The 16,122-nt window shown below is 51.3% G+C and overlaps 1 protein-coding gene across 1 annotated transcript in view; it reads right to left on the reverse strand.

Moving 5' to 3' along the window:
* The window catches only part of HS6ST2 (heparan sulfate 6-O-sulfotransferase 2), a 162,155-nt gene extending 147,911 nt beyond the window's left edge, over positions 1-14,244 (reverse strand). The window contains exon 1 of the mRNA XM_053274278.1: positions 13,376-14,244. Within this exon, the coding sequence (XP_053130253.1) occupies positions 13,376-13,947 (572 nt within the window). The 5' untranslated portion in view covers positions 13,948-14,244. The remainder of the gene's footprint in view (positions 1-13,375) is intronic.
* Positions 14,245-16,122: the final 1,878 nt, after the last annotated feature.

Consider the following 16,122-nt stretch of genomic DNA (forward strand, 5'->3'; position numbering starts at 1 on the left):
ATCTCCTGTTTTTCCTGCGGTGCCAGTTTAAGAGGAGGAGGCATCTCAGAGCAGGCACGGGTGTTGCATGTGTGCAGACGTGCAGCGGATTTCAGGTGTGCCGGACACCCCCCCGGTTGCTTCCAGCGACGCCGTGTCCTTGGACCGCCGGCTGCCCTTGCTGCCAATCCTGAAGGCAGGAGAACGTCTGCTCCAGATCCCGCTGAATTCCTCCCGGACGCCTGCCAGGAGACAGGACCATATGCCAGTCCTGCAACCATCCATCATCTGGACAGATCGCTGTTCCCAAAGAAAGCCACTTCCTCCCCGAGCCGACACTCAGGCTTAAATCTTCTAAGACGCCCTGGCATCTGTCCTACACAAAATCGGCATCCTGCAGGACGAGGGAAAATATTTCAAATTCCTTGGGGCCCACGGCCTTTTTGGAGGAGCTGGCATCAACTTTTGAAGTCGCCCGCTCCACACAAAGCCGAGCAAAATGCTTCGCGTTCCAAGGTGCCAGCATCTGATTTCAAGCCAAGCCTCTTCATACTCCTCAGCCACGGGTCTATACACCCCTAAATGTGTCAAGGTAGCTCTGTCGGGACAAAGGAGCCTCCCCATCTTTCCCAAAGAAAGGGGGAAATAGAGGGAGGGGGAAAAGCCTCTTTCATTATATAATAGTGTAATTTGCTAATTTATGTAAAACGGTTGCCGCCGCCTTTGGAAATTTTACCCACAATTGCTTTTTCAGCTGCGGTCTAAAGTCTCTCTCCAGCACGCACGCACGCACACGCACACACGAGCACTCACATCAAGTCTCCCATTCATATGCAACCAGGGCAGACCCTGCTTAGCTAAGGGGACAAGTCATGCTTGCTACCACAAGACCAGCTCTCCTCTCCCTAAAAAAATACAATAGGAACATAGGAAGCTGCCATATACTGAGTCAGACCCATGGTCCATCTAGCTCAGTATTGTCTTCACAGACTGGCAGCGGCTTCTCCAAGCTTGCAGGCAGGAATCTCTCTCAGCCCTATCTTGGAGATGCCGCCAGGGAGGGAACTTGAAACCTTCTGCTCTTCCCAGAGCGGCTTCATCCCCTGAGGGGAATACCCTCACACATGGAGTCTCCCATTCATATGCTACCAGGGCGGACCCTGTTTAGCTAAGGGGACAAGTCATGCTTGATACCACAAGATAAGCTCTCCTCTCTCTTCCCTTCCCCATTCTCGGCCACCAGTGGCCAGAAGTAACATCTGCGTGTGCGCCCGGTCCCCGCAAATGCGCGCACATTGCAAGTATGTCAGACCAAAACTAAATTGTGTGACAGATGTGGCATTTGATACTCCAGGACAATGGCTCCCAACCTGGGTTCCTCCAGATGTTGCTGAACTACAACTACTGAACTACAACTCCCCACATCCCCAACCACAATAAACTATAGCTGGTGATGATGGGAGTTGTAGTTCAGCAACATCCAGAGGAACCCAGGTTGGGAAGGACTGCTCTAGGAACATAGGAAGCTGCCGTCTACTGAGTCAGACCATTGGTCTATCTAGCTCAGGATTGTCTTCACAGACTGGCAGCGGCTTCTCCAAGGTTGCAGGCAGGGATCTCTCTCAGCCCTATCTGGAGATGCCAGGGTGGGAAACTGGGAACCTTCTGCATGCAAGCAGGCAGGCGCTCTTCCCTGAGCTATGGGCCCATATTCTAAGGGGAATATCTTGCACTTGTAGTCTCCCATGCAAATGCAAACCAGGGTCAACCCTGCTTAGCAAAGGGTACAATTCATGCTTGCTACCTCATGACCAGCTCTCCTCCCCTAAACTGCACCTCGCAGACTCCTAAACTGCATCCCAGGCATCCAAACGGACTCTGATCACGTTTGCAATGCAGCCTGGCCTCTCCACCTCAGCCAAGTTCCAGCTGCAAATGAATTCCCCTCCGCAGCACACCAACTTCGCCACTCCCATGCAAAGCTGCAGCGATCCTCACCAGTTAATTTGAGCCGATGCTGTGCTGAAGCGGTGCCTTCATTACTACAGTGCTGGAGAAACCGGAATTAATGCAAGAGATGGCACACCGAGGCCTAATCCATTTGATGTAAATCAATGCGCTGCACATTTAAATGCCTCTGCCTTCTTTCAGAAAAGTACATTGAAGTGATTCATTAGGCACTGTGCTGTTCGCGAGAAACGGAGCAATTCTCTTTGGCATGCTAGCGCATCTCTGGTAGTCAAATTTAAAAAGCAATCAAGTCTACTAATACCTTCCACTTGCAGCCATTTACATCAGTGAACACGATTCCCAGCCGTTCCGGTTTAAGCAAATTAACCTCCAGGAATGCACAGCAGAATCAAAATCTGCCCGTCGAAACTCAACCATCGCCTCCATTTTGCACTTAAATAAATAAGCAAGCTCTACCCATTATTCTCCCAAGTTCAAACGATATTTGATCATTTAATAGAACACACCGCCAACTTCGGGACAGATCACAAGTTATAAATATGAATCTCTCTCCTGCAGCTGAGGTGTATTTCAGTGCCATCGCCAGCAATCATTTACAGCGCCGTTTTAAAATTTATAATGTCCCAGGAAAGCAAAAAGAATGTGGCTCCATGAACAGAAAAACTGCTTGAGCTGAGCACCAGAAAGCTTTGCTTATCCATGGAAAACCCATCCACTTCTAAATAAGCGCTGGCACCAATGACAGATGGGATGAAATGAAACATAATGAATAATACGCGCTCTCTTGGAGCAGTCAGCCAGCTCGTGATGTATCTTCCTCTAAAAGCAACATTTTCACCTGTATGCGGGACAAGCCATTCAAGGAGGTTTCACTAACATCCAGCAGCTTTTTAAAAATGTGTTGCTAAATCATTAACCCTGCAATCAAGCGGCTGGGCAAAGAGTAAGGATGGACACAATCCAGCAGGCGCTTAGCGTGCTTACGTCCCCACGACACCCGGGAGACTTAAGCAGATCAACGTTGGGACGGGTTTTATTGGCGTCTGGGGATCCATGGCCTGTTCTCGGATTATGCTTTTAAACGGATTGTGAAGGCTGCAAGTTCACACACATTTACCTGAGAGTAAGACCCATTGCATACAGTGGGACTTGCTTCAAAGTAAACGAGTATGGGATTGCACAGCACGATTTGCAGTTGTCTCATGTCACCTGGGCTAACCCAGTGCAGGAAAACCTCAGTATTCACAAGGGTTTCGTTCTCGGCTATGCCACGAATACTAGAACCGCGAATACCGAGGCATTCGGGCAATGGGAATTCAGGGGTTCAGCTCCAAAGGGCAGGGAAACGGGCTTAAAACAATGAAAAAATGCCACATAAGGTGCCCTACCATGCTCCGTGGGTCCCCCACATTCCAGCAATGCCCCCCAAGAGGGAAAAAAGGAGCCAGAAATTGGATGCATCTTGCCTCAATCTTGGATGCCGATGAAGACCACTGTGGCTGGGGATGATGGGAGCAGTAGTCCAACAGAATATGGGGAGCCAGGTTCGAGAACCTCTGCTCTACAACAGTTTCTGGACCTTTTTCATCCCAACCTACACTTGAGTGAGTGAGTGCAGGGCTGACAGCTATCAACAGACCTCTGCCCTCTTTCTCCATCAATTTGTCCAATCCCTTTTTAAAGCCACCCAAGCCCGTGCTCACCCCATCATCTTGTGTCAGCCAGTTCCAAATCTCACGTTGGGTGGACCACCTCCGACCCATTCCGAATCTGCTGCGAAGAAATGCCCTTAGATGACCCCAAGCTCTAGTCCCATGAGAGATCAGCTCCACCGCCTCCATCGTTTTATTTAATCGCTGTCACAGAAAGCGGCCTCCTACTGAGTCAGACCCTTGGACCATCCAGCTCAGAAATGGCAACACTGACTGGCAGCAGCTCTCCAGGATTTCAGGCAAGGTCTTTCCCGGGGCTATCTGGGGATGCCACGGACTGAACCTAGCACCTTCGGCATGCAAAGCAGATGCTCTTCCCTGCCATGGGATGTGGTGATGGCCACTGGCTTGGATGGCTTTAAAGGGGGCTTAGACAGATTCATGGAGGACAGGTCTATCAACAGCTACTACTCTGATGACTATAGGGCACCTCCAGGCTCAGAGGCAAGATGCCTCTAAATACCAGTTGCAGGGGAGCAACAGCAGGAGAGGGGGCATGCCCTCCCCTCTTGCCTGGGGGCTTCTCAGAGGCATCTGGTGGGCCACTGTGGGAAACAGGATGCTGGACTAGATGGGCCTCCTTGGGCCTGATCCAGCAGGGTTAATAGCAAGCATGACTTGTCCCCTTTGCTAAGCAGGGTCCACCCTGGTTGCATATGAATGGGAGACTATGCGTGAGCACTGTACGAGATTCCCCTCAGGGGATGGAGCCACTCTGGGAAGAGCAGAAGGCTCCAAATTCCCTCCCTGGCGGCATCTCCAGATAGGGCTGAGAGAGACTCTTGCCTGCAACCTTGGAGAAGAAGCTGCTGCCAGTCTGGGTAGATGATACAGAGTGAGATGGACCAAGGGTTTGACTCAGTATATGGCAGCGGCCTATGTTTGCTCTGCCTTCGCTCACGGGATCCAGGCTCTTGGATCACACACTGTGTGCAGACACAGGCGATGCAAACCCAAGCAGGAGCTCCAGTTGCTTGTACTGTACAGGCTGCCGGTCCTCACCTTCTGGGAGCAAGAGGGGAATACTCTTAAATCAAAAGCTCGCATTACATGCCTGCAGAGGTGTGCTATCTGACTGTTATCCATCCGTCTTCTCTGCTGCCGTCTCCAGCCTCTCTTTTCACCCCCACCCACCCTTCGCACACACCCTCCATGAGGCTCTCAGGTGCTTTATCGATGAAAGAGGTCTGTGAACATGACATTTACGGCAGAAACGAGAAGACGCCCGTGACAACTGAAGAGGCTTTTAAAAGCTATTATGCTTCCATATCCCTTCACTACTGTCAGAGAAAGAGCGCAAGAGAACACAATTCATCGGAGTATAGAGAGGAGAGCTGGTCTTGTGGTAGCAAGCATGACTTGTCCCCTTAGCTAAGCAGGGTCCACCCTGGCTGTATATGAAGGGGAGACTAGAAGTGTGAGCACTGTAAGAGATTCCCTTCAGGGGATGGAGCTGCTCTGGGAAGAGCAGAAGGTTCCAAGTTCCCTCCCTGGCAGCATCTCCAAGATAGGGCTGAGAGAGACTCCTGCCTGCAACCTTGGAGAAGCCGCTGCCAGTCTGTGAAGGCAATACTGAGCTAGATAGACCAAGGGTCTGACTCAGTATATGGCAGCTTCCTATGTTCCTATGTTTTTAACCCCCTCTCACTTCCAAAGGCAGAGACGTTCCTCCTGGATTGCAGACTGGGACATCCTGGGTTCAACCCCAGCTCTGCAGAATCTGATGAAAAGAGTTGTAATCCACAAAAGCACATGCCAGAATAAATCTCTTAGTCTTCAAAAATGCCAGAACAAGACTCTTGGTTGTTTTTATTAAGATATCTGAATTCAAAGTATGCATGTGCACCCATTTGCTCTCACACTCTCTCACACTCAGAGTATTGGTAGATTTGTCTACCAATAAAATATAGTGAACATGCCTACCTTCCACGGAAGGTAGGTTTGGCGAGCTGATCTTGCGGTAGCAAACATGAATTGTCCCCTTTGCTAAGCAGGGTTCACCTTGGTTTGCATTTGGATGGGTGACTGCATGTGAGCACTGCCTGCTGTAAGATATTCCTCTTAGGGGCTTGGCCCATAGCTCAGTGGCAGCGCATCTGCTTTGCCTGCAGGAGGTCCCAGGTTCAATTCCAGGTAGAGCCGAGAGAGATTCCTGCCTGAAACCTCAGAAAAGCTGCTGCCAATCAGTGAAGACAATACTGAGCTAGATGGATCCATAGTCTGACTCAGTATATAGCAGCTTCCTATGTTCCTATCCTGGAGAGTGGAAGCCAACTCCTGGTTCTCCACCCTACCCCAAATAATCTTAGAAGAAATGAGGAAGACTCTCAAGGACAAACAATTTGCCACTATGTGAGTAGAGGTACTGCACTATGAAAAAACAGTTGGAAGGTGGGTGTGGTTGCCACCATTCAGCGGCAGAACATCTGCTTTACATGCAGAAGGTTCCAAGTTCAATCCCTGGCAGCATTTCCAGGCAGGGCAGAGAAAGACATAGGAACCCAGGAAGCTGCCATATACTGAGTCAGACCATAGGTCCATCTAGCTCAGTACTGTCTTCACAGACAGGCAGCAGCTTCTCCAAGGCTGCAGGCAGGAATCTCTCTCAGCCCTATCTTGGAGCTGCTGCCAGGGAGGGAACTTGGAACCTTCTGCATGCAAACAGGCAGATGCTTTTCACAGAGCAATCCCATCCCCTAAGCAAAATACCTTACTGTGTTCACACTTCTAGTCTCCCATTCTAATGCAAACCAGGGCAGACCCTGCTTAGCAAAGGGGACAAGTCACGCTTGCTGCCACAAGCCCAGCTGACCTCGGTCTGAAACCGTGGAGAGCTGCTGCCAGCCAATGTAGACGATGCTGAACTAGATGGCTCAGAGGTCTGACTCAGTATATGGCAGTCTCATATGTTCACAAGGCTCCGAGGAGTGTCTACAGGCACAGACAGCATACGGATGCCATTTCTGCCTGTTCTCAGTGCAATGAACTCGAGCTAATCCCTCACCAGCTGGTGACGGAGAAAGTGACAGCACAAAAAGCCTGAACACAAGAACATGTAACAGGTGTGAGGGGGAAGAGGGAAGAGAAGGGCTGTTCACACCCATGTTTCCTTTTTTGCCTCTGCAAGCTGCAATCTAAATAATTGCTCCTCAAGACAGCATTTGGGGGAAAGTGTCACCATAACTATTAAGCAAGCTGTGTATTTATTAAAACAAAAAAGAGTACACAGGCATTGTGGGTGTGCATGTCTGTGTTTTAATGTCTCTCTGCAGCTAGAAACCCTCTGACTAAGCTCAGGAGGGCAAGGAGCTGCGATCGCCTTCTGCCTGGGCACTGCAAGCATAGGAAGCTGCCATATCCGGAGTCAGGCCATTGGTCCATCTAGCTCAGTATTGCCTTCACAGACTGGCAGCGGCTTCTCCAAGGCTGCAGGCAGGAATCTCTCTCAGCCCTATCTTGGAGATGCTGCCAGGGAGGGAACTTAGGACCTTCTGCTCTTCCCAGAGCGGCTCCATCCCCTGAGGGGAATATCTCTCAGTGCTCACACTTCTGGTCTCCCATTCAAATGCAAACTAGGGTGGACCCTGCTTAGCAAAGGGGACAAGTCATGCTTGCTACCACAAGACCAGCTCTCCTCTCAAGCCCCTCTCTTCTGCCTCTGGAATTCGGAGAACCATAACAGTGACCCAACTCCCAAGGTTGTCTGAAGAATTAAAAAAAAAAAAAAAGCAATGTGAACCATCATTAGGAATAGCAATGGTCAGTGTTGTGCAGCTGATTCCCCCCCACCTCCACCCCACACACCCCCGGCACCATTAACTATGCACAGAACCACAGGCTAAATCACAGAAGAATATACCCTGCTGGACAGTTCATCTAGATCAGCATGTAGAAGGAAAGGACAGTAGTTCAGAGGCAGAGCATCTGCTTTGCATGCACAAGGTCCCAGGTTCAATCCCTGGCAGCATCTCCAGGTAGGGCTGGGAAAGACCTCTACTCGAAACCTTGGAGAGCTGCTGCCAGTCAGTGTAGACGCGACTGAACTAGATGGACCAATGGAAAGCAGCTTCCTATGTGCTATGTTTCCATCTTGCTTCTTCCCACAGTGGCCAACCAGATGCCTCCAGGAGGTGGTGGTGAAGGCTACAGCCCTCCCCTGCTGTTGCCTCCCAGCAGCTGGTCTTCAAAGGTACACTGCTCCTGGACATGGAGGCCTCATCTAGATCACAGGATTAATCTTGCATTTGCTTAACATGAAGCCAGCAGTGGTTAGAGTGTTGGACTAGGACCAGGAGTTCGGATCCCCATTCAACCATGAAACTCACTGGGTGACTCTGGGCCAGTCAGGTAACTCTCAGCCTAACCTACCTCACAGGGTTGTTGTGAGGATAAAAATAACCATGTACACTGTTCTGAGCTCCTTGGACAAAGAGTGGGATATAAGTGCAAAAAATAAAAGATCTGAAAAGGAACCATTTTTAAAATAATTAGAATTCCATACAAGGTAGCTCTCTCTTATCCAAAAGAACAATAACCTAGATTTGGGGAAGAGGTAATGGTGGTGGTTGGGGGCGGGGGCGGGGGGAGAGATACTGGTTCAGAAACCTATCCAACCAACAGGCTCCCACTTGCTGGTGTGCTTCTATTTCTGCCTATAAATGCCACTAATAACTTGAAAAGACTGAGAGCAGTGCAGGAAATTCTCTTTCTTTCTGTAGGGATTTGCAGCTGAAAGCAGAAAAAGACATTTCAACACACAGAGAGAACAGACAAAGACAACTACAAAACACAGCCTGAAAACTCCTCTTGGAAGGCAGAAGAGAAAGATTCCAAGCCTTCTCCATAGATGGCGGTGTGGGGTCAACCCACAGAAAAAGAATTCTCGAAAGGCATCGCAACCAGTCTGAAAGAAATCAGATTGCCGGGGGCGGGGGGATTTCTCCAGGCCCCATACATGGAGGGCCCCCATCCAAAGTATGTCTCAGCATATTAGAAGGATCAGATCAATCCTTTTCATTCAAGGAAGGCACCAAAACTAACCAGTTAAAATATCTCCCCAGATTCAAGAGTTATTTCAGTATTTGGGGTTATTATACGGACACATGATGCAGCTGATACACCATGCAATATTACACACACAGCGGGACATGACATCTGCACAGATGCACAAGCAGAAAGGTTATATATTTAAAGGCTACACTCTTGCACAACTCCACGGATGCCACGCAAATGTTGCATTCCACCACGTGGAGAAAGAGAACTGGTCTTGTGGTGGCAAGCATGACTTGCCCCCTTAGCTAAGCAGGGTCTGCCCTGGTAGCATATGAAAGGGCGACTAGAAGTGTGAGCACTGTAAAATACTCCCCTTAGAGAACGGAGCCGCTCTGGGAAGAGCATTTTCCCAGAGCCAGCGTGGTATAGTGGTTAGAGTGCTGGACTAGGACCAGGAAGACCCGAGTTCAAATCCTGATTCAGCCATGAAACTAGCTGGATGACTCTGGGCCAGTCACTTCTCTCTCAGCCTAACCTACTACACAGGGGTGTTGTGAAAGAGAAACTCAAGTATGTAGTACACCGCTCTGGGCTCCTTGGAGGAAGAGCGGGATATAAATGTAAAAATCATCATCATCATCATCATCATCATCTAGGCTCCACGTTCCCTCCCTGACATCTCCAAGACAGGGCTGAGAGAGATCCCTGCCTGCAACCTTGGAGAAGCCGCTGCCAGTCTGGGTAGACAATACTGAGCTAGACAGACCAATAGTCTGACTCAGTATATAGCAGCTTCCTATGTGACAGGGGAGGCATGGATTAACGTTCTTCCCCAGGCCTCTCGGAGTCCTAAAAAGGCCCTGAAAGAAATCTGCACTGATTTGATGGTTCAGATAGTGTAGAATATAATAAAGACTGAAGTGTAGACACTATAAATGTGTCTGCCAGCCACAGTACATGTCTCCTTCCACCTCTCTGCCCTCCTTCCCACAGACACGCTGCCTCAATCAGCTCTTATCATGATCACATATAAAACATCTCACACCCCTGATGTATAAGCTGCTCAAACGTAAGTGTGAATTACTGCAGTCAAACATCCCTTGTGAAGGCCTTCAAACCACTGTGCAGAATAGGAGGCACGCCCACCCATCTCTTTCTCATCAGTGGTCCAGCTTATCCTGTTTCTCATTTCACTGCACACTCACACAATAGCTCGTGGTCAATGCCAGAACACACCAACCACAACTCCAAACCCAAATGCCAAGGAGAAAGCGGGACCAAAAGGTTACCTCGCCTTCTGTGGCAAAGATTTGGTATAGACTCAATCTGTGACATTTTATTTTGGCTGCATGAAACACAGCTCGTAAGTGCACCTGGACGGTTATATTTCATGCCAAGGATGCAGCTTTCGCTGATAACAGACTTAAAAGCCTTTGGGGAGGGGGCTACAATGCAAAAACGGCTTAGGCCCTGGGTATTTTAGAGAGCATCTTCTTCACTACAAGCCGCACCACCCATTGAGGTTATCTGAGGAGGTCCGTCTCCAGTTACCGCCAACTCATTTGGTGAGACAGGCCCGAGATTGTGGGATGCACTCCCTGCTGAGACACGATCCTCCCCATCTCTGGCAATTTTCAAAAAACACCTGAAAACCCATCTTTTCGCCCAAGCTTTCTCAGCTTCCTAAAAAAATTTAGGTTTTACTCTCTGGTTTATTTTTAAATGGTTACATTGTTTCAAGTTTTTTGTATGTGTTTTTCACTTGTTTTATGCTATTGTTATCTGCCCAGAGACGAAAGTTTGGGGCGGTGTACATATTTGATAAACAAACAAACAAACAAACTGGAAATCAAGGACCATGCCACAGATTTTCCAAAAGGTGTCTCCTTTAAAGTTAACAAAAGAAACAGGATTTGCAAGAGGAACAAATCCCATTTGTCTGGGACAGAAAGCAAGTAAAAACCCTAAGGAAATGACCTGGCCAATTTGTCTTGGACTGATCCCGAATTTAGAGGCTCCCTGTAACTGGTACAGCCACCTAATGGCGCAGTGGGGGAGCCTAGAGAGCAGGAGGCTGTTTGTTCAAATCCCTGCTGGGGTGTTTCCCAGAATATGGGAAACTCCTATATCGGGCAGCAGCGATATAGGAAGGTGCTGAAAGGCATCATCTCATACTGCAGGGGAGGAGGCCATGGTCAGCCCCTCCTGTATTCTACCCAAGAAAACCACAGGACGCTGTGGGCACCAGGAGTCAACACCAACTTGATGGCACAACCTTTCCTTTATAACTGGCACATCAGCACTGCTCCTAAGAAATACAATTCAGGCAAACTGCAGTCTTCGTCCCAGGGCTCAGTGCGGAGATGAACTGAACTGCCTAAGTGGTGCTTTATTCCAACAATCCACAGCAGGATGGGTGCTTGCCCTGCCCTGCCCTTTCCACCTGCTCCCTTCTCCATACCCACTCCAGAAGGGAGCACCAGATACAGCTGGCCCACATTCACACGGGGTTCGCTTCCCTAGTTCACAGTTGATCTGTGCGTGCTGCACTTGCGATCTCAATGCATTTAACACATCAGAGCTACTCAGAAGACACCCCAGCAAATCTCTTGGTGCATTATCTCACTGTAGCCGAGATGGTTTCCCGGCCAAAACCAAGAGAGAGATCTTTTAGATCGGTGAGTAAGCAAACGCACACCCGAGCCAACTCAAAGGACCTTCTAGAACCAAGAACAAACCAACCTGAAATTAAATTATTGGAGGAGATGCAAGGGAGGAAGGGGATCCTCAACCTCAGGAACACCGACGCCATCCCTCTCCAGAACTGGGTCACTCGACAATAACAGCGTTTAGCCATTAAAATTGCTCTTTTGTATGCTAGATAGTCAGCTACATTACGTCTTCTGCAGGAGCAGTTCCCAAGTCAGAAAAGATGATATTCTATCCAGATTCCAAGCCCAAACCTAGTATGCTTTCCCGGCTGAAGGGTTGCAAAAAAGTGTTTCTGATTACGGAAGGACATTAAGGGAGCCAGGCCAGAAATCAATGAGATATCAACATCCTAGTGAGGAATGGCGTATCTTTTCTGGATCTGAAAGTCAGGGAAGATATCAACTTGGCATCTTCTATATTTTAAACAAAAGGGTGGTTGGTGCCCTCCCCCATTCATCCCCCTCCAGAAAATGCCATGATAATGAAGAAGGAAAAAATGCAACCCAGAAACACACAGCCAGATAAAGAGCAGCACTTTTAGATCCATTGAATGAGCTTGCAAAGATCAGTAGAGTCTATCCTCCCCAGTCACAACCAGATGGAAAATAGCCTTCCTGGAGCATCTGTAGGACCAACTTAGCCCTGAAATGGTGGCTTCCCCTATTCGTGACTGCCCCTTTAACCATCTCAACACACAAAAATACCTGAAAGCTCAATGCCTCCGTCCACTGTCAAAATGCAAAAAGCTGTTCCGGTCATTGCTGCACGTTTAAATAAAAGCAACACTTTGGAGCCGCCCTGAAGGAGGAAATAGTTCAGAGGCAGGGAGGGGTGCTTAAAAACCTGGGGAAATATTGGGGAGGGTGCAAACATATTTCCAGAAGCTCCTCAGTGCCTCGGACACTGGGGCCACTAGACAGCACGGGAACCTCTCCAGCAACTGAAGGGAAAGACCAAGAAGGAAAAGTAACTCATCCAATAGTTATCAGGTTCCCCCCCCCTTATTTTAGCTCAATCTCATTAACAGAGATAACAAATAAGCAAGGCCACAGTTTTCAAACAAACACTAGGTACTCAGGAATATTCCACAGTCCCGACCAGCATAAATTACAGTTGCTCAAAGGTTGAAAGAACAGCACAGGAAAACCAAAGACCTTTCTGGCTTCCTTAATACAAACTGGGCTGCAGAGCCCTCAAAGGAGAACAGGTAAATCTGAAATTGCTCCAGCATCCAAGGGAATACAGGGAAGGGCTGGATTATTTCCTCCAGAACCAGGGAAGGGATGCCTCTTGGACCCGCGGACTAGAGCCGTTCTGCCCCCTAGAAATGTGCCACGTGGAAATGGCTGAGGCTGGAAAGAAGTGTCTTTTGTCCCACAGAATCTCCTCCAAGGATGGACCCTTCCAAACAAAAGATGCTCTTCCCAATCTGCCTGCAAATTATTAGATGAGGCGGCTTTCCAGGATTTGAACAGACAGGAAGACTAGAGGTGTGCAGACCGGCGCTTCAAGGGCTCAACCCCTAAGTACCATTTGCACCCCTATCCAAAGCCAGTTTCCTCTGAAAGAAAAACCCACCGCTTCGAAGGGGATTTCCTTCCAAGAAAACATGATCGCCCACATTCCCTCCTAGAAGTGCAAGCGTCCTCCTTGGTTTCTAGGGCTGCAGCCGGAGAAGGAAGACCGATTTGGCACAAGGGGGTTTACTGCCGAGTAAAACATGACCCAGACCCGGTTCGGGGATCAGGGCCCTACACCACAGCTTTCCCAGCCCACGTACTCGGGAAGCAGGTCGTAGAGAGCCCGGATCCGACCCTCGCCTGCCCAGGAGGGGTGGCTGCCCCGCGTCCCAATCCTCAGCGCGCTAGCTCCGCAAGGCTGCGCGCAGGGGCGGGGGGGAGGTTTCCTCGCGAGCAGGGCCGGGGATCACGCCAGGGCCGCCGCCGCCGCCTCCTGGGGGAGAGGGCCCGATCCTGGCTTCCCGGGGGAGCAGGGGGCTCGCGGCTTACCTGGCGGGCCGCAGCTTGGCGTCCTTCTTGTCGACCACGGCGGGGACGCAGTTGGTGAGCTCGGTCCAGTCGGCGTGTAGTCCGCAGCTCCAGCCGGTGGAGAAGCGCGAGAAGAGCCAGGTCTCGCGCTTGCCCGGCCGGTGGCAGGTGCACTTCTTCTGGCCGGCCTTGCACTCGCACGGCTGCTCCAGCTGGATGTTGCGCACCAGGTGGCGCCCGAAGGTGGTGCCGCCGGTCTTCTGGATGTGCAGGAAGACGATCAGGTCGTCGCCGGCCAGGCGGAAATCCACGCGGCGCAGCAGGTCGGCCGCCGAGAAGTTGAGGCGCGGCACGAAGCGCGCGGGGCTCTCGTCCTCGGCCCGGTACGGGTCGGCGGCCTGCCGCGACGGGGAAGCCGCCGCCGCCGCCGGGGAGGAGGACGGGGACGGGGACGAGCCGGCGGCCGCCGCCGCTGCCCGCAGGCGCTGCCGCAGCTGGCACTCGCTGCCCGGGCACACGTACTGCAGCACCAGCCCGCCGAAGAGCAGCAGCATCACCAGCGCCGCCAGCACCCGGTGCCAGCGCTCCTCCATGGCCAGGGTGGGGGCATGCCGGCCGCTCGGCCCCCACCGCTCACCGAGCAGCGCAGCCGCCGCCACCACCGCCAGCCCCGGGCCGCGCCGCCGCCGCCGCCTCCATGCTCGCGGCCGCTCGCCCAGGCCCCGCTTCCCGGCTGCGCTGCCCCGCGCCTCGCCGCCGCCGCCGCCGCCGCCGCCGCCTCCTCCGCCAGGGCGCACGGCCGGAGCGCACCGAGAGCGCGGCCAAGCGAGCGCCGCCTTCTCCGCTGCTGCTGCTGCTGCTGCTGCCGGCCTTCCCCGCCCCTGGCGGCGGCTCCAGCGCCCGCCCTCAGCCCGCCCCTCCACGGCTGTAGTCCCCGCCCAGCAGCGGCCTCTCCCGCAGAAGCCTTTGTCCTCCTCCTCGCGGCTGCGGCTCTGCCGGCCCGACGCCCGGGACCTCCCCGAGGCGCCAGCCCGGCGCTCTGGACCTGCTTCGCTTCCGGGGAGCCCCTTTGCCCCTCAGGCCAAGCCACCCCCCCCCCTCAGCTCCCCTGCGCCAAAGGTGGCACGGCCCCCACGCAAGGGGCGCGAGGCTCCAGAGGGATGGCGAGCGCCCCGGAAAGTGGCTCCCCCCATTTCTTTTTCTAATATGTGCGACCCACAAATGCACTTTGCCCCTTCTGTGCGCCCCCTCCCCAATCCCCCCCCCGGTGCCCGCCATTCTTTCCAGCTCGGGGTTCGCTACCCCATTGGGAATGCTTCCCCGCCTCACCCCATCCCTTCCCTGCTCTCCTGCCCATCTCAGCGACACTCCAGCCCCACAGAACCTCCGCCTTGGGTTTCTCCCACACTTGGGGGTCACTCCCAGGATGCACACAGCGGGGAAGACAGAAGGCTACTGCTGTTGGGTCGGATCAAAGAACCTTCCAGCCCAGCATCCTGATTCCCACAGTGGCCAATCAGAGGCCTCCAAAAAGCCCAGACAGGCAACGCTCTTCCCCTGCTGAAGAGGCCCCTCCCTAAGCAACTGGTATTCGGAGGTATACTGCCTCTGGACATGGAGGCTCCGTTATTAGCCGCATGGCTAATAACTGCTGCTAGATCTCTCCTCCATGAATGTGTCTGATCCCCTTTTAAAGTCCTCTAGTCTAGAACAAGGGTTCCCATTCTGGCTAGGGGCGATGGGGGGTTGTAATCTGATGATACCTGGGGAGACCCAAGGTTGGGAGCCCTGATCTATAAGACAACGATGAATATTTATATACTGCCTTTCAACCCAAGTCCCCAATGTGGGTCATCATGGGGGTAATAATAAATACATAAATAAAAGGGCTCCCTGTCCCCAGAGGGTTCGCAATCTAAAAAAGAAACATGAAATAGACACCAGCCACAGCCACAGGAGGGATGCTGTGCTGGGGATAGAGCGGGCCAGTTGCTCTCCCCCTGCTCAATAAAGAGAATCACCACTTTTAAAAGGTGCCTCCTTGCTCAGTTAGCAGGGGAAGAAAGAAAGAGCATTCTACTCATTCCGGAAAGGGGAGCTTCTTTCTATAGCCCCCCTTGAGCTGCTGAGAAGCCACAGATGCGTTCTGTTGGTCCCTTCTTGTTCTCTATCCCAACTAAGCAAGAAAGAAAATGAAACAAACACACACACAGAGACACACACACACCCATAGTTTACAATCTATAATCAACCCACAAGACAGTCAGAATGGTACTAGCTGGATTTGCGGCAGCATTTTGCTCAAGTGCTTTGCCGCTTTCTGAAAAGCAAAAATGGCTTGATTTCCCTTTCCATCTCTCTCCTACCACTTCCTCAATGGATATTTTGTTGAAAGTAGGCCAATTGGTGAAGACAAAACAAGAAGAGATTCGAGGCACAGAACACACCGGGTTAATTTACTCCCGTGTGCTTCCTGCCTCTCCGAAAAAATGAATGTTGTGCTGCTGAACAGAAGCGCCGTCTTGTGAAATTTTCAAATCACAAAAGACGTTTCCATTCATCACTCGTCTCGAGCAATCCGGGGCGGCGGGGGTGGGGGGAGCAAATTTGCTCTTTGGCTTCATTTATTTTGCTTTACGACACAACAAAGATGGCTATACTTTTTATTTTTATTGGTTCTTTTTAAACCAAAAGCAGGATGAGGGAGGGGTGCAAATAAAGGCTCTGTTTTGGATGCTAATCTGGGAGAATTAAAAGGAAGCTGGAAT

This window comes from Hemicordylus capensis, chromosome 11 (genome assembly GCF_027244095.1).
Source record: "Hemicordylus capensis ecotype Gifberg chromosome 11, rHemCap1.1.pri, whole genome shotgun sequence".
Classification (NCBI taxonomy): domain Eukaryota; kingdom Metazoa; phylum Chordata; class Lepidosauria; order Squamata; family Cordylidae; genus Hemicordylus; species Hemicordylus capensis.